At 41.6% G+C, this 23,471-nt stretch overlaps 1 protein-coding gene across 1 annotated transcript in view; it reads left to right on the forward strand.

Annotated features, from left to right (window-relative positions):
* THSD7B (thrombospondin type 1 domain containing 7B) overlaps window positions 1-23,471 on the forward strand; it is a 276,547-nt gene that overhangs the window by 208,896 nt on the left and 44,180 nt on the right. The window contains exon 16 of the mRNA XM_050900047.1: window positions 23,383-23,388. Coding sequence (XP_050756004.1) covers window positions 23,383-23,388 — 6 coding nt within the window. The remainder of the gene's footprint in view (window positions 1-23,382; window positions 23,389-23,471) is intronic.

The following is a 23,471-nucleotide window of genomic DNA, read 5'->3' on the forward strand; positions in this document are numbered from 1 at the left end:
CGTTTCTTAAAAAAGGTTTTGTGTGTTGCAAATGGGAAAAGTACAAAAGTATGGAGCATGTCTCAAAGTCACATGAATGTAAAATGCTCTCTGGATTGGATTGCAAGCATCTAAGGGAAAGGAGTACGCTTCCCAGGAATGAATTACAGCAGAACCAAGTGAGGCCAGAATAACCTGAGATAAAGTAATTCTATTTAAAGTACAACTATTGTCAGAGGTCCGTGCTTTATGTTTCCTCAGTTTAAATTGTAGCTTCAGTTACAGTACTGTCCCTCCATTAAGCTTTGTGGAAAAAACCATTTATTTTTAGTTCATTTTAATTATGTTGTATAACTTGCAGTGTGTAAAGAGGTAGACTTTGCTTAGGGAAGACCTCCACTTTTCAGTTTTACCATGTAAAGCTGTTGCTGGCTTTTATTGTTACATTTGATGTGTATAAGGGTAACTAAATCATGAAAAGTAACCTATCTTTCCTAATTTGGTAGGAGGTAAATTCTTCTGTTAAATAATAAGCTTTTTCCTATTTCCATTAAATTTAATTGATTAAAACTCCTAATGGCTTGTATGGAAACCAAAATGGGCCACTTCTGTGATGCTTCCAGCTGGCTTCCCATGCCAGCCTTGCTCGGTTCCTAAACTGAAGCTGTCAGCACTCAGTGTTGCAAACAGCACTGACTGGAAAAAAAGAAACATTTCTTATCTAGAGGCAGTTACTAAGAACAAGTTTGTAGGTTGTTTGTTTGTTTTTTTAATTATATTTTGTAACAAGCTGTAAAAAACAGTTTATCTTAATAGCTTTACATTAGTCTTTGCTTAAGTCAATTTATCTTTTCTTTGATATCCCAGCACTACCTAAACCCAGTTAACAACTGCTAAAGACAAAACCCAATTCATTACCTACTTCTAGTCAAAGATCACTTTTTCAGTGGTCTTGAATTTAATTTGTATTTAATTCGAGGTTTCATTAAGATAATTGTCTCTTTGGGTCACTCCTCTAATTGAAGATTTGCAAGAAAATTAATGTGTGATCACCCATGGAAGAGGGGAGGTGCAGCAGATATCACACCGCCTCATTCCAGGTTCACATGTGAAACGCTCATGGTATTTTCACAGGACTTAGTTCTCTGTTATAGTCACAGAAATTGCAGGCAACTGTATTGGCCAGTTGAAAACTTTATTAAACTCTGCCTTGGCATTAGGCAGATGATCTGCGTTACTCCAGTGAAAAGGCTGGCCAATCCTCTCCTGTTTAAAAACCTTGTCATTCGCAGGCTGAGTGGATGGGTATTTTTTTCTGTCTTGTCTTTGCTGAAGTTTCCATTAGTACTAAAAGCTCTGCTCTCTGGTATTTTGTTGCCCTGCAGACTTTATAGAGAGAAAACATCTCTATTCTCTAATGATAAGAGAGCCATCCCTCGCAGCTTTCCGTTTCCAGACATATCAAACCCTTTTAGCCTCTCTTTGCAAGACAGGAGCTTCTTTCTCACAGTCACCCTCATGTTTCTCTTCTGTATTTGTTTCTGTTTGAATTTGGGAAACTAAGTGTCCGGATTTGTACACACTAAACCAGAGAGGGTCTTAGCAGGGCTTTGTAAAACACTGGTAATTACATCCTATCTTGTACGGAAATTCTAACATAATACCTTCCTGGATTGCATTTTCTTCTGTTTTATTTTGCAGCCACATCACATAGTGTTTCATCTTGTGATGCCCTCCTGTCATTTCCCAAGGCTGATTTTTTTTTTTTACTCTCCAAATATGTGATCTGCGCTCTGTACTACTGAACTGCAACCTCTCCCCGGTCCAGGTGCCATGCGGTTCTTGCTCCACACCGTCCCACTTCTCTCTGCGTAAAGATGTCATTTAGCTTCTTGTCTTCAGTGAAATTTTAACAGGACTGTAGCTATTTGTGTGCCAGTATAATTGGTGAAATATTAACCAAGACTGGCTCTAAGACCAGTCCCTCAGCAGCGATGCTAATAACTTCCCTCCAGGCTGACATTCCCCATTTAATGTTGCTGTTACTGTCCTACCTCTAGCAGTTTCAGGCCAATTTAAAATTTTTGTACTAATCTCCCATCTTCAATTTAACTAATAACTTCTCAGGTGACGCGACGTTAAAGCTTTACCAAAATCAGACAGCTGAGATCGATTTAATTTCCTTTCTCTGGAAAGTGAGTTTTCTTCTCTAAGAAAGATGACAGATCAGTGTGCCTTACCTGTATTAAACCCATGTGGTATTTTCCCCCAAATTCTTTTAGCTTCACTGGCTTTGATTATTCTTTCCTTAAAAATTGTTCTAAAGCTTTGCTGCTGCTGAGCTTAGAAGAAGGAGCTTTTAGTTGCTCTGATCATTTTTTTTCTCTTTAAATATAGATATGACATTTATTATTTCTGATCGCATGATATTGTTCGTGTCTTGCTTGATTTATTTAAACTTGCTACCCCACGTGAAATTTCATATGCCAATTCTTTCACTAGTCTGGATGGAAATTACTTAGTTCCTCATTTTCAGACATTTTGTTTCTTGAGATATGTGTTCATCTCAAGCATGATAGTTTCTGTGTGGTTATCATCATTGACTTCAGTGAGAATTGAAGCATGTATTCATGTAATTTGGAGTTACCTACTGTCTTTAATCCGTACTCCAGCCTCACTGTGTGGTAGCTCTGCTTCTTTGCAGGTTATCTCTTCATGTAGCCAACAAATCTTTCATCGCTTGTTTTAATGTCTTCGGAAGCAGCTCCCTTGGCTGGGCTTTGGTAACTGCCCCTCGCTGCCTCCTCCGCTCTGCTCCTCGGCCATTCCCGAGCTCGAAGGTGGGGCTTCTCTTTGGGGCTTTCTTCATCTCCACGTGAACTCTGTTATCCCTACAGGACTTGTTCTGTCTGTTGGTCTCCTTGACAAGTGAGGGCCAGGCATGCTGCCTTCGAGTTTTTTCTTCTCACTTGAGGTATGGATCCCTCATATTGGGATGCCTCGTATTGGCATCTCTTACTGAAAAACTCCGCTCTCGTTCCCCAGGCAGATCTTTCAACCTCGTGATTAGTGACTTCCTGGCGGGTTCCCTCGCTGTGCAGAAGTTGCCCTTTTGAAGCCGAGAGCTGTGACTGAAAATGCCAGCCTGCCTTTTCTACGGGTTTTGTGAACGTCAGTGAATACTTTAGAATCGGCATATAATCACATACTCCAAATTTATTTTTATAACCAGCGCTTTTATTCCTCTTACGTATCGAAATGAAATCTAGAATAGCATCACCTTCTTGTTTCAATGGCTGAATTAACCTGTCAGTGACTGCTTTTGGGAATATCTGGTTCTAATATTATTATTAGCAGCATTGTTCTCCAATAAATGAGAAGTCTTGTTAAAAAATAGCTCTCTAATAACACTGCTTTTATATTAAAATCCAACTCTGGAGGTCTGTGGCATGTTGCCCGCCATCACAGTGTTACTGTTTGGTCCCCAGATAATTTCAGCCTGGTTTTGATAAACTTCTTCAATAATTTAATTCACTGAGTCTCGTTTACCTCTCGCTCTGGTGAATCTCCATGACTTGAGGTAAGTCCCTCCTGATTTATGTGTCTGTAAGAAGAAACTTAAGCTAGCTAAGTGTCATCTTTATTTAAAGCCTTACAGAGCTGTGCTGTGCTGCTTTTCAGCAGGTAATGCAAATGTTTGTATTTATTTCCTGATGCATGAATTGTAATTTGCTGGGAGGAGTTCAGATTTTTCAGTAAAACAACTAAAGGAGTATTTTAATATAAATTTTGAATTAAAATGTGTGTGTATATTAGGATGTACGTGGATATACACTGAAAAGATATCAGAGAAAAAAATGAAAGGGTGAGCTAGGTTGAAAGTACAATGTGTACTTATTTTGATTGTCCTAAATATACTCATTTAATAATTTCATAAATTCAATAAGAACTTTCAGTGGTCATTTGGAAGGAAACACACATATAAGATACTGAGATGACTTAAATCCTGTTGAAATGTGCAGAAACTTATAGAGCAATTCAGTTTGGTTTCACTGAATGGACAGCTTTGTAGAAGCTGAAGATGCCTTCCTCCTCTGGCTTTTTGGTATTGCCCTTTGGCCAAGGATTTGGTCATGCATTCATTTATACTCAGTGTTCGACCTTGCCACTCTTTAGCCTTAAATTAAACATAGGTTTAAGAATTCAGCTGCAAGTATCATCATGGGAAATGCAGAGATGTTAGCAATTGGTGTTTAACGAGTGATGTTTTGCACCTTGTAATTAAATAAAATCCAGGAATGTTTGTTCACATGAAAAACAAATAAGAATGCATGATGCTGGCCAGGAGGTCACTGAGAAAATTAATGAAGAGAAAAATTTTCTTAGCGGTACTATGGAAAAATGAACTTTATAACTTAATGGCCTGGATGCTATTACTGAATACAGTTTTTAGCAAGCAAATACAAATACATACAGATTTATAACAGATAGCATAGAAAAGTTTAAGAAGAACTTTCAGCCATTAGTTTGTGCTCTTTGTTCTCTGAAAATGTTCACCTTTGGGGACGCTAGCTGTGAGTTCAAAGATAATAAAGACAAAGGCCCACACAAAGAGTTTTCAAAAAGGTCTTCATTTATAAATAGTGCAAATCTAGGAAAAAACCCTTCTTTTTTCCTGTTGTAAAATACCATTGTCATTTTTTTCCCACTTAGCCCCCAAGCTGCTGAACGTTGAAAGGTCAGGCTTGACGGACTCGTTTGGGAATATGTGGCCACAGAGTAGTACAAAATGGACGTCAGTGGCAGTGTCTCTGTTCTGTCTCGCCTATCTGTCTGTCTCAAATACAGTGAAATGGCAGATTATCTGCAGCTGGAACCGTGGTCCTGTCTGCATATTCATTTCAGCTCTGGTCTTCTACCTCAGATTCTCATTAGACAGCCCAGTCATTTGGTATGGTGATGGGTTTCAGTAAGGACACTCATACACTAAATTTTAGCTGCACCCAGACAGGACTTCACTGCTAAATAGCAGTGACATTCCTGAAGTGAGTGCTCCAGATTGGATAACAAGTTTGAAATAGGAGAGACCATGGTTATGAAGGTGTTTTCTAAACTGTAGATGTGCTACCTAAGAGTTACACTTCTTTTATTCCTCACCTTAAAGGTGTTTCATAGGACTTACTTCTCCTTTAAGCAGCAGGTAAAGGCCAATTTCAGAGGAATATGGGCATCTTTTACAAGAGAGAACCTATGTATGGTAATGCTGCTTATACCGAGTATTAGACAGACATGAAACTATTATGCAGAACTAACAGATATACCCTGATAAGGCATTCAGATCCTTGCCTAAACAACAGATGAGAAAATCTGATCAGATCAGACTGGTTTAGATAAAAAACTAATGAGCGTGAAGACTAAGTAATGACTGCCAGATTGGGTTCATTGTTTGTACGGTGCTTTGGGCTGAAAAGTTGCCATTTATATGATATGTGACGATGACAGCTTTATTAAAAGAAGCATTGTTTTGGTCCCAGTACAAATATCACAAGTATCCAAATCCCCTGAACAACTGCATTCTCTTTTTAATTTGCAATTCCTTTCATTCTTCGTGACTCTTTTAAATTAGTGAAGCATTCTTCTGTTTGTCACATAAAATACACTTTTTTTTCTGTGCATCAACTCTTACCAATAGCCCAGACACTTCAACGTAACACAGAAGGGGATAATAGGCTAAATTATCCTTAAGCAATAGCAGTTGTAACTATTCCATGTCGTATTGTGGTATGTAAATTTGATTCTTTGCTGGGTCCCATGGACATGTCTTCATTTTGACTACTGGAAGGCACAGTAGGATAAATGGATTAAAGTAGGAGAACTAGCTCTTAGCGCTATTACTTATCAGTTTTATGGTAATGCCTTCACTGATGTAGTTGCTATATATACACATCAGACAGAGTTCTTTCCCAAAAGTGGTTGCCTATCAGTATTGAATCAAATGTAAAAAAAAAAAAAAATCACAAAACAATGGGAAAGGATCAAAGAGCAATGAAAAGGGTGGTAGTGCTGAGATTGTTTGGTCATGCAGGTTAACAGTAGACATAATGGGATGGTGATGCTATTTTTGCAATGTTATTTTTTGAAAGAACAAGTACAATAAATAGCAGCCAGTATTACCGAGAGCCATGCCACCTAGATGTCATGTCTGGCTGGTTTTAGGAGGGAGAGGTGATGCTTACAGCAGGAGCGGATCTTGAGAAAGTACTGAGCACTGGGAAAGGGAATGATATTTCATATTAATTCCAGTTAAGTGTTCCAGGGGGATGACATAAAGAAACGGAAGTTCAGACATGAGTGCTCCTCGCTGGTGTCATTGACAGAGCGAAGTGGGGACAACTGAAGTGAGAGTGAGATGGGCTAAAATAATGTGTTGGCTGGAGAGGAGCACTTCAGATATGACAGTGTAAGTGCTAGTTGAAAATGTAAGTTGAAGCCATGGGGGAGATAAAATTAGCTGTGGACAAGAGAGGAAGAAAGAAAAGCAGGCGAGCTGAGGGATAGCTCTCCTGTGCCCCATAAAAAGGAGGATAAGTGGAGGGAGCAAACTTATGAAAGGCATAGCAAAGAGACAGCTAACTCCTGTTCTCTATATAGTTATTCCTCGGTGCAATATATATATAAAATAGTATGTAACATCTTTGGATTAGAGACCAGCTTTTTTGTTCCTTGTTTGAACCTCAGGCTTTTAACACCATACAAACACAAATCACGAGTGATGCACTCTGGCAGGAGCACTACACCTAGATGGTAGGTAGTACACATGCTCTTGCTGGTCTGGCCAGCCTGGGACAGTGATTTTGGATGGCAGTTTGTGTCTGCTGCTGATGTTCCCACGCTGGAGAGTGCTCCAGCAGGCAGGGACGCACAGCTTCTGCCTTTGCAGATGGAAGTACCTCTTCAGGGAACATTTCCAGCTAGAAGGAGGAGGGAGGGAAGAAGTTCATCATCACCAGCAGGTGGGAAAATTTGCTACTGGCACTTAGCTCATAACTTTAGAAAGTTTGACCCAACCTGGCACAGACCTGTGGCATGACCATATGCTCTCCCTTATAGCATTGCACCCTCTAAGTCTCAATGAAGCTTTTCTTATTAGAAAGGTTAGATTACTCATTTTTTAAGTGTTTTCTTGCCAGGTTATTCATTGGTATGGAGCGTGGAGAGAAGTGAAAACATGAGACTGATGGGCAAGCTGCAGATGTAGGTGAGGGGGCTGTTCCCAACGGTGGCGGTTGGCAGGAGCTTTCCCTGTGCCCGAGGGAGTGGGGACCAGCCGCTTGGGCACGGGGGACCGAGACGGTGTTGCATGAGGGTCAGGCAGGAGAGGCTCTGCAAGGAGCCAGAATTGGCATTCCCTGGTGCATGGAAGAACGGATGCTCCCTTCCTCCAGCTGCCCCAAATCAGTGGCCTCTAAAATGCAGTTGTTCCCCTCCTTCCACCCTTGCCTCCCGAAACTCTCACTGGCTGCTGTCAGTACTCTGTGCCCTCTCTTGGATCCGGTTCTGCTGCTGCCACCAAATTCAATTTTGCAGCCTACAGAGTTAGGGCGAAATAACTCATTCAATTTTGCCTACATTACTGAGCAGCCTTGGGCTGGCTCGGAAGGCAGATGGGTATTTAATTTGACATTTGCGCCTCTGTAAGCTGGAGGAGAGGTTCTACCAGTGTTGCGGGGGCCAGCTAATGCAGGTGAGGAATTGCCAATGGTGGACTAATCTCTTGAAGAACAGTAATGTGTCAGGTTATACTCCAGAATTCTCTCTGTGGGATGATACTGCTCAAGGAAATTAAGCCTAAGAGATAATTTGGCAACAGTCTTATTTTAAATACTGATTAATGACTATTGCTTTAGTGCAGCTCCTGCTCTACTCATGTGATGTTTTAATATGGCAAAGGAATTATGATTAGTACTTTTAGGTTTTTAATGTTCAGATAGTTAAAATGCCCAGTAATAATCGCTCCCTTTAATATTCAGCATAACTATTACAGAGATATAATTGCACTTTGGTGTTGAAAAGAAGAAACCGGGATCCCAACTTGATCGTGAATGCCTTTTTCTGGTAGCTTAAATCAAATCCTTAAATTTCAAAGTCCTTGGCAGCAAGTTTTAAGAACTTTAATTAAAAAAGAAGTCTTCCATAAATAAATCAAAGCTGAAAGACTAAAAATCGTTAAAGGAGTTACTGCAATAATTGCAGTAAAAAGTATGGTGGAATACGTACCAGAAAGCACAAGTAAAAGCATCAAAATCAGAAAACAAATTCAGATTCAGGAAGCCTGTAATCCAAGATGTACCTGTGTAGCATACAAAGTACCTCCAAGATTTGTAATCATTATTCTCGTGACATTAACATATTTTAGATCTGATTATGCAATATCTCACACTATTGGAAGTCAGGAGTGTTTTTCTAATAGAATTACAAAAAAACCCAATAAAAATGAGAGCAGGCTCCAGCTCTGCAAATTTGTCTGATCCTTGGCAGAAGCAAGAAATGTTTGCATATATTTCCCCTCTCCTGCCTCGGAGGTGGTATCTTGCATGCAGTAGTTAGTTTTCATCTCGCCCAGCTTGTAATTCTGTTGCTTTCTGTTCTCCATACGAGGGAAGAAATATTCCATTGTGGTTTCGTAAACTGTGTTAAGAGTCAAAGGAATGTGAACTCAAACCTTCCCTTGAAAAGAAGAATCCCCCCAGCGCCTGCGCAGGACCGCTGTAAGGCGCAGAAAAGCATCTCTGCATTTGGAGTCGCAGAACGCTCTGCGAGGGGGTTGGCAATTTGTCTAAGAGAATTTTTTATGTCCGATTGCCTCTTGCAAGAATTACAGCTCTCCCATGCAGCCCCACAAGCTCTGCCTCTCCTCGGCTACATCAGCCCATTGAACTTGGCCTTGCCTCTGCCTCCTTCCAGCGTGAACCCCTGTTGTTGCTCTGGATGCGCTATGGGGTTGTGCTGCCTCCCACGACAGCCTCAGCCACCCACTTGCTCCCCTCTTCCCCACGCACCTTGGGCGATGTCCCACACTGCCTCCATGCGTGGACAAAACTTCCCTCTCTAGTTCCTTAAAGCATTCCCTTACCTTCTCTCAAATACCATTTTAAGATGATATCCCTGCTGACGTTAGTCTGACAATTCACAAGACTCCTGGTTTTGGTAAGCTCTTTTCATTACGTTCTCTTCCATATGTTCCTGTCTTGCCTCTGCCTGTGTCCTGCTTGGCAAAGGCTATTGTGATCTTGCCATTCTTCCAGTTCTGCAAAAGTGTTAATAATTATTTATTTCAGTGTCGTTTTGACTGATGGTTTAGTTGATCTTGTCCACGTGTTGATATACCATGAGTAATATGGGTCCTTTCCCCCAGTATACAGGTTGTTCTTCAGCTATCAGTTCCTCTTTGGCTCCCCTTCCTCCTTCATTTACCATAAAGCTAAATATGGATGGTTGATGACCCTCATCAGCTTCCTGGCATGGCATTTCCCACGTTTTCAGGATGGACCCAGGGATGTCACATCTAGTTAAACAAGGGTTAAACAAAAACTAAGTGCCTAATTTACTACTGGCATAGGGCTGGCTGCTTATTCCTGTAGGAAGACAGCAAGGAAGGGATAGAAAGGGCAGGCAGCAATATTATTTATATGAGTGGGTAATTACCTGTAGTGAGGCTGTTTAGCAGCTCCTGACTTTCCCTGATGTGTTGTTAAGGTAAGAATGAGATGGAGAAAAGGGAGATAGCTGAGTATTTTGCTTCCCATGTGATTTTCTGTGTGCATCTTCCAATGTCGATAGAAGAAGTAACCTCACTGAACTCATCGTTGACAGCAGTAATGTATAGGACTAGCTAAAGTATGGGACTAGAGCGCTGGGCATGACAAGGGAAGAAGAAATGGGAATGGCTTAGCTTCTAGGGTAGGATAAGTTGGAGGTTAAAGGAAAATTGGAAAAAAAAAAAAAGAGACACTGGAGATAGTCCCATTAATCTTTAAATTTGGGAGGCTGACATCCTTCCATAGTCAATGGAAGGAAATGAATGCCTATAAAATGCCTTAACTAGAAGTCTAAGTTAGAGGGGTTTAATACCACCTATTTTATTGTTATGATCCATGATCTTATTAATGCATTTTTAAAATGAAAGAAAGTGTCAGACGTCAAGAAGGATAAAGGGTAGGTGGAGAGCCTGAACATCTGGTAAATGTTCTTTTCTGTTCATTTCAATCATAATTTTGGGTGGTTTTTCCCTTCCTGTTTCATTATTTTTAGGTAAATGAGATTGCAGCCTAGCATTAAACTGATTTTGGAAATAAATTTAACTGCATGCTCCTTCTCTTGCAGAGGTGGCTTGATCTCTGTAATGCAATTGCTTGCATTAATGCATGAACCTTTTTATGTATGTTTATTACTTGTTTGCAATGCAGTGAGCTCTTCTGTAAAGATGTGTCCTCAAGTGTGGATTACTAGATTAAAGGGTTTGGCCATGTTTGTGGCCAAAAACTTTTTTTTTTTGAGCCATTTAACTATTTTTTTTTTAACAAGTACAGTGCTGTCTTTACTGGCCAAATGTCTTAACTTTAATAAGAGCAGCTGCATTTTCTTGTGTTTTTGTATTACTGAACCTCTTGTATTTTTGACAGGGAGATACCCATGGCAGAAAAATTTGCACACCCAAACACAGCTCTCAGTTATTGGCAAAACTTTGCAAATGTATTAAGTGTTTGAATATGTCTGAATTCATTTTTCATAGAAAGTCTGTAGGAAATAGAAGAATCCTCACAGAGGCATCCAAATACGGTTCGACCATTTTCTTCTGTGTTAAAATATGTCAGAGTGATGTCTGGGAAATCATTGTCTTCCATTAGTGCAACGCTAAACCTCGGACAGGTGCCTCGCCGGTGGCTGACACCAATATAATTGTACCGGATCTGCAGCAATCGGTTGTCCTCTTGTGTGTCTCTCCCAAACCATCATCACTTCCCTTAACTTTTACAGTAAAATCCTGTCAAACTCATAAATGCCTTTCCCATTTTTTTTATCTCTGAGGGCTAAACTTCTAGCTGACATTCTGATAGATTTTATAAGAAAATGCCTACCGAGCACATTTTTGACAGCAGTTCTTGTGCCTGACCAATTAGCGGAGCTTATGGTAGGTGTCTCCTGGAGGGCTGCACAGACAGAAGTCCACTCAAGATGATAAGTTAGCAGTTACAAAACAAATGATGTCTCACGTGAGTTGGTAATTACTGGCTCCTCCATAACTCCGTGTTGCCACAGTGAAAATCGAGATGAAAGTGCTTTTTAGCCCCCGCGCCAGTTTTGGAATCACTCCCTTTTCTTCTGCCTCTGAAGTTCCAGCACTCGGAGCATATTAATGACGTGCTGTACGTGACTATCTAGAGAGGGTTTACGGACCCGCCATCCTTCAGCTGTTAGCTCTCTTCTCCTGGGAGATGCATCACTGACGGTGTGCACACTGCTGTTCACAGCGCAGAATAAGAAAGGGGTTTTGTAAACCCCCTGCAGCACCATGACTGGGAGCAGACTGTTGCCACCGAGAGAGCAGCATCCAGTAGCATGGTGATGGTCACTTAAGCTGTTCAAACAGGAGCTCAAGTAATGATGAGTGGCCACCCAAATTCAAAGCTACGTTTATGCAAACTTGGGGCTAAAACATTTTGTCCTCAAAGGATATCATAAAACTCACTATGAATGAACACTGAGGTGTAAGTTGGAGTGATTCTTTCAACCTCTGTAATTCTTGTACTTTCTGGAAATTGTACTGACACTTAAAACATCAAATTAACCAAGAGGTTTTTCAGCTCTGATGTCAGGGGTGTCTTAGGCTGAATATTAAGGAGAAAAGAGCTACGCACAGTGAAATAATATCCCCGATAGCCTAATGAAAGCCCTATAAATAACTGTTTGAAAATAAGACTTTGTCATACTGAAACTAATACTGTCTTGAACTAGTTGGAAAGTTATATTGACATTATTCAAGAATGTTTTATCTCTAGTATTTGTGATTCTAAGCTGTGCATTTATTAGATGTTGCTGTTAGGAAAATGGACACCTATTATATATTCCCCTAAGAAAGGACAGTCATCCGGGATTCAGCACATGGCTGAACAAAAAAAGGAGAGAGAAAATAAAGTTCCACTGGAAAAGTGGGGCAAAAGATGAAAAAGAAAAAAAATATGTGTTATGGAGGTGGCTGAGTGGAATCAGATGATCTAAAGACCAAAGATCACCTGTTGAACCAAATAAATAATTCAGGAAGACCCTTGATCCCCAAGGATCCTGGGCTGAATTGGCAACTGAGCTCTCCCGGTCCTTGCCTGCTGATGTGAATCGATACCTGACAGCTCTGCTGCCGCTGTGCCAGAGGCTGGGATCTCTCCTGGCTGATCTTGGCAGTCTCCATCATTCGCTTGCATTGTCCCGAGACAGCCATAATTTCCCTGACTCGCATTATGGTGTCTGCTCTCAGAAATCACCTCCTGCTGAAGGCCAATTTATTGACCTGCTTCTCCTGCAGGAACTTCTATGCTCTACATATACAAGGCTGTACGTTTTGAATAAAGATTTAACATGAATAAAATACCCATCAGCCAGCTGACCTTCCTGATATGGACAGGAATGTGGGAGCCTGGGCAGGGTGATGGTGTTTTGGGCACAAAGGTGTCCGCAGGGTGAAGTCCCATTGACACTTAGATTCCCACTGCTTCGTCGCGTCTGAAAGTATGTTTAAAGTTTCTGAGGTGCCTTGGGGCACTTGCATTTAACTTCACTTTGTTCTTAATGTACATATTAAATAATAATCTCTACAGAGAAATGTACTGCAGCCTAAGGAGAGTTAGGTCAGGCAGCAGAGGCTAGTCCTTGGATTTCGTCTGATTTCCAGGAAACCTTAGGTGTTTCCTTGCCTCCAGGTTTCTGAAATCCAATGCTGTGATGAATGTCAATGGTTGGCAGACCAAGTAATTCTGGAAAACGAGCCCGTATATATCAAACACCGTTTGCAATAAATGCTTTCAAATTATTGTCCCAAATGGTGTATTGAAGAAGGAATGGGTGAAGGAAAGAATGAGAAAATGAGTGCGTTTTTAGAAAGAGCAAAACACAGAGGGAGACCCTGGCTGTTTTGCAGGGTCTATCATATAATCAGAAGCATTCAAAACCTGGAAGTGTTGGAGGGAGATAAGGGTCACCTACATGGGGGCAGTTACGTTGTGGGTGATAATCTGCAGGAACCTGAGAGAAGCCGACCAGTCTAATCTTCTTAGGTTTATCTCAGAGAAGAGTATTGCAGTTACGCAATAGTGCGATACACAATTCCAGTTTGTGGGAGGGTGTAGATAAAAGTGCAGATAGGAGCCTGTGTGGCCCAATTAAGAGAAAATACTGAAATCCCGTAAGACTCAGCTCAATGGTTCTTTGCTAAGGCAGCAGAGTTCAGCGTAAACAAGTTAAATATGCTGATATAAAACTGAATTGTGTAATAAGCAGATAGAGAGCTTGCCTCCCCCTTTAATGCATGGGAAGAGCACAGTAAATGGGCCAAGAAGCCAGGGGAGAGCAAACAATGCGATGTTCGAATGGTGTGTTCCCGTTGTCCATCAACGTCTGGATAAACCTGTGTGTTCTTACTCTAAAGACTTCAAGGGCTTGCGTGGGGTGGTGCCGTACAGCCCCTCTGTGCTGCCCAGGCTGTTTCTGAATGGGAGTTTGTGCCGTATTTAACACCAGCCGTATCATCCAGCTGCTAGGGGAGTGGGAAGAGCCAAATACTGGCGTGAAAAGGCGTCTGGGGCTGAGCGGTGTCTGCGGGGGTTCGTAACAGTTCCTGAACAGATAAAGGGTGTACATATCAAAGAAAGACGGCGGTTATACAGTGTGGGGCCCAGGGGTGTAGCAAGGGTAATGGGGTGGAATTAAAAGAGTGGAGATAGAGGCTGACTATAAGGAAAAAATCTTCCTAGCTAATCAACCTATACAACAATGCCCTTTTCAGATGGAAAGAGCTATTGAAACGGGAGCAAACTAATTCTTCCTTCAAGCATTTCTCAAGTTTGTTAGGTGCTACCAGAGGCCCGTGTGTGGATTACTGCCATGTGTAATTCTGCTGATGGAGTGGAGCTATGGAGAAGAAGAATAACCATGTGCATGCTGTAAAGCACGTGTGGGAATGACCCCATTATTTCTGCCGTGTCAGACGAGCGCTCGCCTCTCTGCTGCCGTGCCAGCCTGATGGAGAACGTGACCTCACTGGAGACGTGCTTACTCACCCCGTCTGCTATAGATGTGCCTGCACTTTGCAGCATGGCATCCTGCAGAGATGCCTGCACATGTTGGCATGTTTGCGGTGCAATGCAATGTCGTCTGTAGAGATGAAATGGGGTCGCATTGGTGAAGTCCTCTGCTTCTTGGTGGCGGTGGTTAGGTGCCATGCCATGCTGCATGGGTAAAGCTACGCTGAGTACTTCTTCGCTTGCTGAGCTGTGCTGAGTACAGTCTAACTGCCTGTAACTTATCCCAAGGTACATTTGGTCCTGCTGCACCCAGAGCAGATTTAAATGGAATTTCACAAAGAAAACAATCCAAAAGAAACAACACAGCAGAGAAAAGTCTGAATGCTTAGTATCACATTGCTTCGGGAAAACCAAGAAAGATAGACTTCTGTAAGCATTCAGTCCAAGGGGGCTAATTCCCAACAAAAGCATGCATTCTTATAATTAAAATTGTTAAAAATGTCATTTGTTATAAGTAGATATGCTATAAAGAAGTCTGACTGCATGTATTACTGTGCCCAGCATACATAATCGTATCTTACTGTATCCTGGTTTGTTCTCTGTATTTTAGAGCTGCCATTACACACACCTGTGCTGGAGACCTGCAGGGTCTTCCTTCAGTACCTAAGCTAATTTTCTTTAAGCCTTCCGTAATTCTTCCTTAAGAAAAGGGGTATTTTACCCACTGTGGCATCTAACGTCATCCTCAGGAGGTCTTAAAAACACAGCCATTAACATAGTGTCAGTTATTGGCGTTTTCTCTGCCCCAGTGTCAGTTATCGGCATTTTCTCTGCCCTGATTCTCCCCACTGGTGATGTGTCTTGTTGACGCCAGGAGTGCAAAAAACTTGAAGACTGTAATTTTTGGAAAGCATCAAAGCGTCTTTTCCAGTAGGCAAGTAGGAGAATTGAGGCCCCTTTCTCTCAGGTTGACCATCTGAACGCCGTGGTTCCTCATGCTCTTTTGTACGTGCCAACAGCTTCAAGTTGCTGTTGCTTTTGCACCCCATCTAGGGGTCTGCAACAGCAGTGCCAGGCGGCTCCGATGGCTTTCCGCACCAGAGAGACAGCGTTTCTGAGTACATGTTCCCATTTTTGGGTGGAAATCTCAAGTGCCAGCAGTGGGGACATCTCTGATGTGTGTAAAACCATGCAGCTCCTGCCCAGTGTGCGATAAGGCTTTTTCCTTAGTTGCTTTGTTTTCACTCTGCGGTGTTCAGGTGCAGCCGTAATCATTTTCTCTGGATGAGTGAGGAAGAGAAATCCCCTTTCCTTTCATGTGGAAAACCTCAACTCGGAGATGTTTATGAATGGCCGGCCGGCTGGCAGCACACCACAGCTGCCCACTCACGTTCCTCGTGTTTAACAAGAGCGCATCCTGCTCCACAGCCCTCTGTCCAACACACGAGGAAGCCAGCCAGGCAGGAACAGAGAGGCATAAATTTCGTGGTTTGGGTTGTTTATTTTGAATATCCTGAGTTTTGCTGACCATCATGGCGGTAAACCTGGTTTGGTTTCATTGGTGTCCAGCATTTGCCTGAGTTAGAAAGTCAGGCATTGTCCTTGAGAAACATCGTTCACAGTATTTAAAAGGGAAACACGTTACCTCAGGCTTCTGTTTTCCTCCAAATTGTAATGTCTTTTGGTTTTATTAAGAAAAAATGTTTCCATGTGTAAATATACATAAGCACAAATACCAGTGTTACTCAGTTGATTGTTTTTTTTTTTATCTCCATGGTGCACAAGAGGGAATTTGTTTGGCACTTTTCCTCTCTGATAATTTTTGTTGATATAATAGAAGGTAACAGAAGGCAGCTGGATTATTCCATTATACCATCTGAAAAAAACCAAACTCAACCCAAACTATTATTTATACCAAATGCAATGGATTTTTCAGTGATCTCTACCCAGGGTGTACTTCTCTATACCCATCTGAAACAATGTGCTGTATGTCGGTCCTTCACAGTCTAGCCCTGTCAACATTTGGCGATTAAAAATGTTATTTGCAAACTGTCTGATGTCTGTATGGTAAACACTGAGAGGAATTTAATGCCATGCTTAAGTATTTTTAAATGCAACTTTGAGTGAGCAATTACTTTCCTTGCTGTCTAGTGTTCATCTCTAAGTTATTTATCAGTCTAAATGAAAAGGCAATGAAATGTGGATTGTTTCCCAATTCAGCATACATGGGCAAGGAGGATTTGTGTGCATACAGTCTGTTGGCTCAGCAGGCCAAAAGCAACCGTAGAAATGCACGTGTCTGGACCCGACACGCCGGTGTGCAGCTGCACTCTGGGAGAGGCTTTGATACAAAGCGGATGGAGTTTGACTCTAATGCCTGCATCGCTCGCTGAAAGCAAAGATTTCCAAAAGTGACTTTGTAAAATAAGCTGAAAATAACCATGGGAGCGTTGTCTATTGTTCATATGTAGAACAAGCTATGGCACTAATGTCAATATTAAACTGTCAATTGATAGGTATAAAAGCATTAGCCTTTTAAACATTGCTTCTTTTCCAAGTATTCTGATCTATTGCACGTGTTTCACATAATGAGAAGCTGTTACAGGACTCGCCAAACCACAAAGAAACATCCGAAGTAGAGCCCAGCAGGGCTCCACGTATTCCCCATTGCAAAGTAACTTTGGCATTGCCTCTCCATGCGCCTCTGTCCTGCCTCAGCCGTATTTTGCTTTGTGTTGTACTTTGTCAAGTGTTCGTAAAACACAGTGAGCCTCTTCCTCTAGTATTTTCCTTTGTCTTTTCCTTGCCTCTAGCCCTTTCTGCATCACTGCCAGTATTCCTTGTTACCACATTTCTCCTCTTTTTCTTGTTTTCACTGAAATGCATTTCTGTACAGTGAATATTTGCCCTTCTTTGCTCATATGCAATTACAGTTGTTCTCTCTGTTTTCTTTCTTTTCACTTTCCTGTCAATCAACTCATATTTATTTTTAGTGATGTCCATGCATACATGCATATACTTGTCCATGTGCCAGGTACCACACACTGACCTACAGGAGGGACAGGGATGCATTGCTAAGCGAGGGGTGTTAGTAATAAAAACCAGCAGGAGTAGTTGGCTGAGAAGCAAACCAAAGACCTGGAAGCCTCTATCCAGAGACAGGAGAGTCCAACTTGCATTTCCAAGTTATGCCGTCTATTTTACCCACCAGAGTTACAGTTGAGAAATGGCAGAAGTCATTGATGAACAGATGCAGCCAAGAGAGCGTTTGCTTTATTTAAATAATTGCTTTTTTTGTTTTCCTCCTCCATCCTGCATGCTACTGGCAACATCATGACCTAGCTAAAAAGTGTATTCTCTCTGCTCAGTTCCAGCTCCTCTCTTGGTTACAATTAAGTAGCTAGAGCTGATGCAGTAAATAAAATACTGTCATCTTTGTGGAATCAACATTTATGGGATGACACATGGACTGGCTGAACTCCAATGCACTTCTGATCTATAATGTAGAACTATTTTTTTTGACAACCTCTCAAAATGCATGTAAAATCCACACAGGCATCCCTTCAACTTTAACATACAATTTATATTTTAAGTACATAGTATGGATTAATAAATGTGGTGCGCACTTAATGATTAATACATGATTTAGAAATCTTCTGTGGAGTTCCTCATTCAGAGATGATGATGATGGTCTGTTTTGACCTCTTGTATAGCATAAGCTACTTGACTGCAGTCAAATCCCTGCCTGCCTGTGGAGTTGGAGCAGGTTTGTAGAAAGGCACCCCACCTTGGCATACACTTTGGCTGAAGGAGGATTTACCCTGGATAAGCTGATCCAGTAATTAATTTCCTTCATGCTTAAAAAGTTCCTTCTTTTTCATAACTTACCTGCTGGCTTAAAAAGAGCTCTTCTAAGAGAAATCCTCTCTGTATATTCCCAAAAATGATCGAGTCTACTTTTCCCTACCTCTCACCTGAACCAAGGAGGTAGATTTCTTTATTTTTTTTACTTTTAGGCAAGTTTTTCAGACCTTGAATTATTTTTCTGGCTTTCCTTTAACCACTCTGTTATTATCAATGTTACTTTTACAGTGAGGAGCTAGGACTGTAGGCAGTGTTATAACAGTGCTGTTAATATTTAATATAATGGTAATTCTACCGCCCTATTCCTGTATGAGGTATAAGAGAGTCCCTGGTTTCCAAAATACAGTCTGGCAGTCTGTGATTTATTCAAGGCAGCAGTAAATTAGCCAGCACGGAGCATAGTGATGCTGCAGATAGATGGTTTCAAGCTGCTGGAAAATCTCTTTAAAGCTCTCTCAGGTGTCTTTCTGCTACTCTGCATCTGGTATGATACAGAAGAGTTATTTCTTTTTATGACTCAGTATTGCTATTTTATCTGACAATGATACCATGCTTCATTGACAGACCTGCCATCGTATAGATTGTCACTAATTATACTGGTGTTTTAAATGTTTACCTGTAAAGCAACAGTGGAAATGCCACCGCTCACCTTGGCAATTTGATTCTGGTCTTATTAATCTTACTGTCATCTGTTGGCTCTCAGTTGGTTCAAATCCTTCAAATTTCTCATAAAGTTGGGTGCACGCGTCTGGACATGCTTCCCGAGCTGAATCCGTGCCACAGCTGAAGTGGTACTTCAGTGTTTTACAAATTCTACATTTGTCTTGTCTTTTTACAATATTATTACTTTCTCTTTATGGTTCTCTACAATTTCTGGATCCAGGGCAGTGGTACCCCTAAGGGGCTGGTTGTCTCTCATCCTGTGTTTGTGCTGTTGACTGGTCGCTCTCTCATCACTGTAGTTCCGTACTTCTCTTTCAACGCATTTTTTCAGTCCATTTCTCCAATTCACAAAGCCCATTCTGAATTCTCTTCCTGTCCTCCTGTTGCCTCACTGTCCCACTTGCCTTGGAAGCATCTGCAGAGTGGGTAAGAATCATTTTCAATCCATCAGCCCCAAATTAATGAAAACAAGGAATATGACTGGATACAGAACGTAAAGCTCTGCAGAGCCATGTGTGAGGTTTCTTGCCCATTTTACACGATTAACTATTCAGAGTATGATTTTCCAACATTGTACTCACCGAGTATTAGATTCATCCAGACCATATTTCCTTAGCCTGAGAAGTACTGTGAAAGGCTTACTAAAGTCAACATAATACCTGCCATCACATCATTACCGAAGAACACCAGAATGATTTCATGCAAACCCATGCTGCCTGCTACTCATCTCCCTGTTATTTTCTGCTGCTTATAGATAATGTCTGTAGGAAAATATTTTTCCAGGAATAAAAGTTTATCTGACTGCTATGCAATTCACTGGTTTTTTTCCCCTTTCCTCCTCCAGCTCTCTCACATTGCATCTTCTGAAGAATGCTGGGCAATCTAGTCTCCATCATTTCTAAATAACCCCATTGACCTAGAAGTTATTTCAAGTGCCTCTTCAAGTTTGCCCTCCTTGTTGGCCAAACTTTCTGAGCCAGTGCCCATCATAAAAAGTTTGTCTTGCCTTTCTTTCCCTTCACCCTGTTGGTGATCTTTCATTTCCTACCATTCCCTCTATTGTAAATTGACTATTCTCTGTGTGGTTCCTGCGATGGGTAACGGTGTTTCCCTTTTCTTTATTTCTTTGACTCTTCAGTTCCTTTCAGATCTGCCATTCAACTTCAGTTTCTTGTCTCTGCCTTTTAATTTTCCTCTCTTTCTGATCTGTTGTGGGCTGGCTGAGTGAATACTTTCTTTTAGACCGTTTGCATGATCTTTAAATTACTGTGTCCTCTAATTTATACCACTTGCTATTTGCTCTGTTGCATTATTTAATTCTCTAAAAGGTTTCAGGTAGAGTGGTTTGTGTGTACGACACACTGCAGAGCATGGCTGTGTTGCATAGTCTCCATATGCATTTCCTTTCTACTTTCTCCTTTCACTTACTGTTTTGGGAAACAGCCTTTTTCACTCCATTATTTCCAGAAGCATGGATGCATGAATGTGGTGCTCCAGGGAATGGTAGAGGTGTGAGAACTGCTGAATCACTCATGCCCTGACATACCCTTCCTGAATGCTGCAGTGGCACAGAGCGGGACTTGGTGCACTGGTGGTGGTTATTACGGGGTACGTTACCCGCTGGTACATGAACAAATAAGGAGTTCTGTTTTCTGGTAGGGTTCCAAGAGTCAGACATTCATAAACTCCTTAAAAACAAGGTACAAAGAAAACATAACTATGCGCTAGATGCTGATGTTTGCGGAGCATGGGTGTGTGTTTATGTAGAGTTGTGCAGTTGTTCCTGATCAGATTTATTCCAAAAACATCTATTTGTTTTTTATATAGCTTCTCATTAACAGCAATATACATAGGCACTATTGATGTACATTTTAAATAAACAGGTAATGCAGCAAAAATTCACCATGATCAATACTTTTTTTTCCTAAGTTTTAATGATGTACCTATAAATGTTCAGACGTTCCTTGCTTGCTACAGCATGACCTGAACAGTGGAAGTCAGTAGAAGACTTTCCATTGATTCATGTGGATTTGTACAGGTCCAGGTAAAGCATTTAACCTCAAAATACAAGCCAATGATAGAAATGTAGGAATCTGAAAATACATATTCCCTGCTCTGAAAGAAAGGAATGGAAATGCAGAAGAAAGATACTCAGAACTACAGAGACACCAGCTACCCCACAAGGTAGTGCCTCGCAAGCACTTCCCTCTTATCTTTTGACTCAGGGGATAGTATACGTGGACTCTGATGTTTAAAGTAGGTTGGGTAGAATTTAACTTTTGGCTCAAGGGAGCCTTTAGTTTATTAAATATGGATGTTCTCGCTGGGGAGCGGTCGCAGGTAGAAGCACGCTTTCTCTCTGCAGCACATCACTTTTCTTGAACATATGCATTTGGGAAAGAAAACTCGGCTCTTCTGTGCCTAAATCTTTCCTGTCTGGATCCACCTATAAGAAATATCAATAAAAACTGTCAGATTGTAACAATTGCAGGATTTCCAAGTGTGCGGCGGTGTGATTGTAGCTGCCTTCAAATCTGTGAATTCAGCTGCCTTGTCACAAGGCTGGCCTCTCAGCAGTACTGCTAGGAGGTCTGCATTACCTGTAATTATACAGAGAAAATTGCTCAAGTTAATGCCGCGTCTAAACGCAGTGCTAACATCTGCCTGTCTTGGCAGTAAGACAGCTACCACAAATATGCGATGCAACAGGCTGTCAAATATCCTGGCTTCTGCAGCAACTTGCTCTTCTAAGAAAAATTTTCCAGCTCCAGTTACTAATCAGGCTGTGGGTAATCCTTCCGAGCTCTGAAGCTATGGGATCTATCACTCATCCATCAGCGTCTGTCCTGCTCTCCCGACGAGCATCCGTTTCTGTCTGGATGCTGCTGAGGAGGAATCAGACCTGCTGCTGAGCGGACTCGGGGGAGAGTGACAGTCTCATCCTAACGAAACAATCAGGTTATGAGCTGGTTTGCATTTCAGTTCCTGCTTTTGCAGGAACCTAAAACTGGACTGTTTCTTGCTGTGACCACGGGAAGCCCCAGGAGCAGTTTGCAGTTCTCTCTGCTTCCAGCCTTTGGTGTAGTCTCATGGAAGCGTGTTTCAGAAAACATAACTTTCAACTGCCTGACACTTCCCAGACTTTTCTATTTCTTGTCTATAGTGCTATCAATCAAATTGTTCTTGTCGGCTAACCGGTTTTAAATCTCGTGTGGAAAAATTGTCGGTCCAAGATCATACTCTGTAAGGACAAACGTGTGACTGCTCTGCCATGCTAATTCATTCTTGCTTAAGACATGAAAATAAACTGATAGAATATCAATTTGAAGTTTTTAGACCTTGAAATGATTTAAAATCTCTTAAAAGAAAGACTAGGGCTGAGACTTTGTCTCCGAGGCATCATTTTTAACTTAGCAGTAAGCTCTGATGGTCTTTTCTTTAAATTGCCTATTGCACAGATGCCTACAAAGAAAGTGCTTCTTTGGGACTGTTTGTGTTTAGTACTGGCATTTATTTCATTTCATGTGACAGACGACTTGGCTTCTGGATCTAGTAATCACTCGCTCATATCCCACGGGGGCAGGTTTTTGACCTACTGAAATGCTGTGGTTCGGCTTGGGAGCACAGGCTGGATGGGCAGAGGACCACGGCAGTCGCAGGCTCACTCCGGAGCCCCGTGTCCCCCAAGCCCGGATGGCTCCTGGTGCACCTCTGTGTGGGCTTCGTTTGGCGTTTCAATCAGCTGAGAGGAGTGGGAGCAGCAGGCTGCCTGGGCTCTGTTAGCGAAAGCTGATGTTTATGTTGTCCGTGCTGTTTCAGTGAGGCTGCCTGCGGGCTGCAGGACAATTTGATACGGACTTAAATAGTGCAGCTCCTGCACTGCCGCTGGACCCCCGGAGGTCTCAGCGTCAGCCGCCCCCGCACAGCCCTCCGTGTCTATAGGATGTGTATGCGCTGTATGCCCATGTTACTGAATTTTTATCATTTAACTATTTTTTCCGTGGTGAAATCTACTTTGAGTTATTGATGGTGTTCATGGAGATCGGGTCCCACCTGATAAAGGCCAGCTGGCTGCATGCTGCCTGGCATGCCTTCTGCATGTCATCCTTAGGCTTCACTAAAGACAGTGCCACCCAATTAAGATGTAAATGTCTGAAAGCCTTTCATATCTGTTGTGATTGATATTCCATAATTGTGGGGTTTCTTACCAGATTTCAGGTTAAGCTTCGTAGATCTTTTTATTTTTTTATTATCCTAAGGCTTTGATCATGAGACACACTTATGAAATCCAGAGGATTGCTGGATGAAGCTGAATGAACTCAGCTTTATTCTTCAGCATAGTCGTGCTTTTCATTCACTCACAAATAAATGCCTGATTTCTGCTTGAGGGATTTTTTTTTTTTTTTAAAGATGGGGAAATCGAAGAATTGAATGCAACCTTACATTGTGGCAATTTTATTTTAAGCAGATTTTCTGCTTCTTTTTTTCTTCGCAATATTATCATACAGCAGCTAAACTAATGAATATATAATTTTCTTTCCTTTCTGCTTGTCATGCCCTGCTAACATGGACATCTACAAAGGCTCAGGTTGGTGTTGCAATCTGTCTTCATCTTATCTTATTGTTCTCATTTAGTAAAAAGGGGCTTCGATGTTGTTCTTCATCAATCAG

This window comes from Gymnogyps californianus, chromosome 7 (assembly GCF_018139145.2).
Source record: "Gymnogyps californianus isolate 813 chromosome 7, ASM1813914v2, whole genome shotgun sequence".
NCBI classification, from domain to species: domain Eukaryota; kingdom Metazoa; phylum Chordata; class Aves; order Accipitriformes; family Cathartidae; genus Gymnogyps; species Gymnogyps californianus.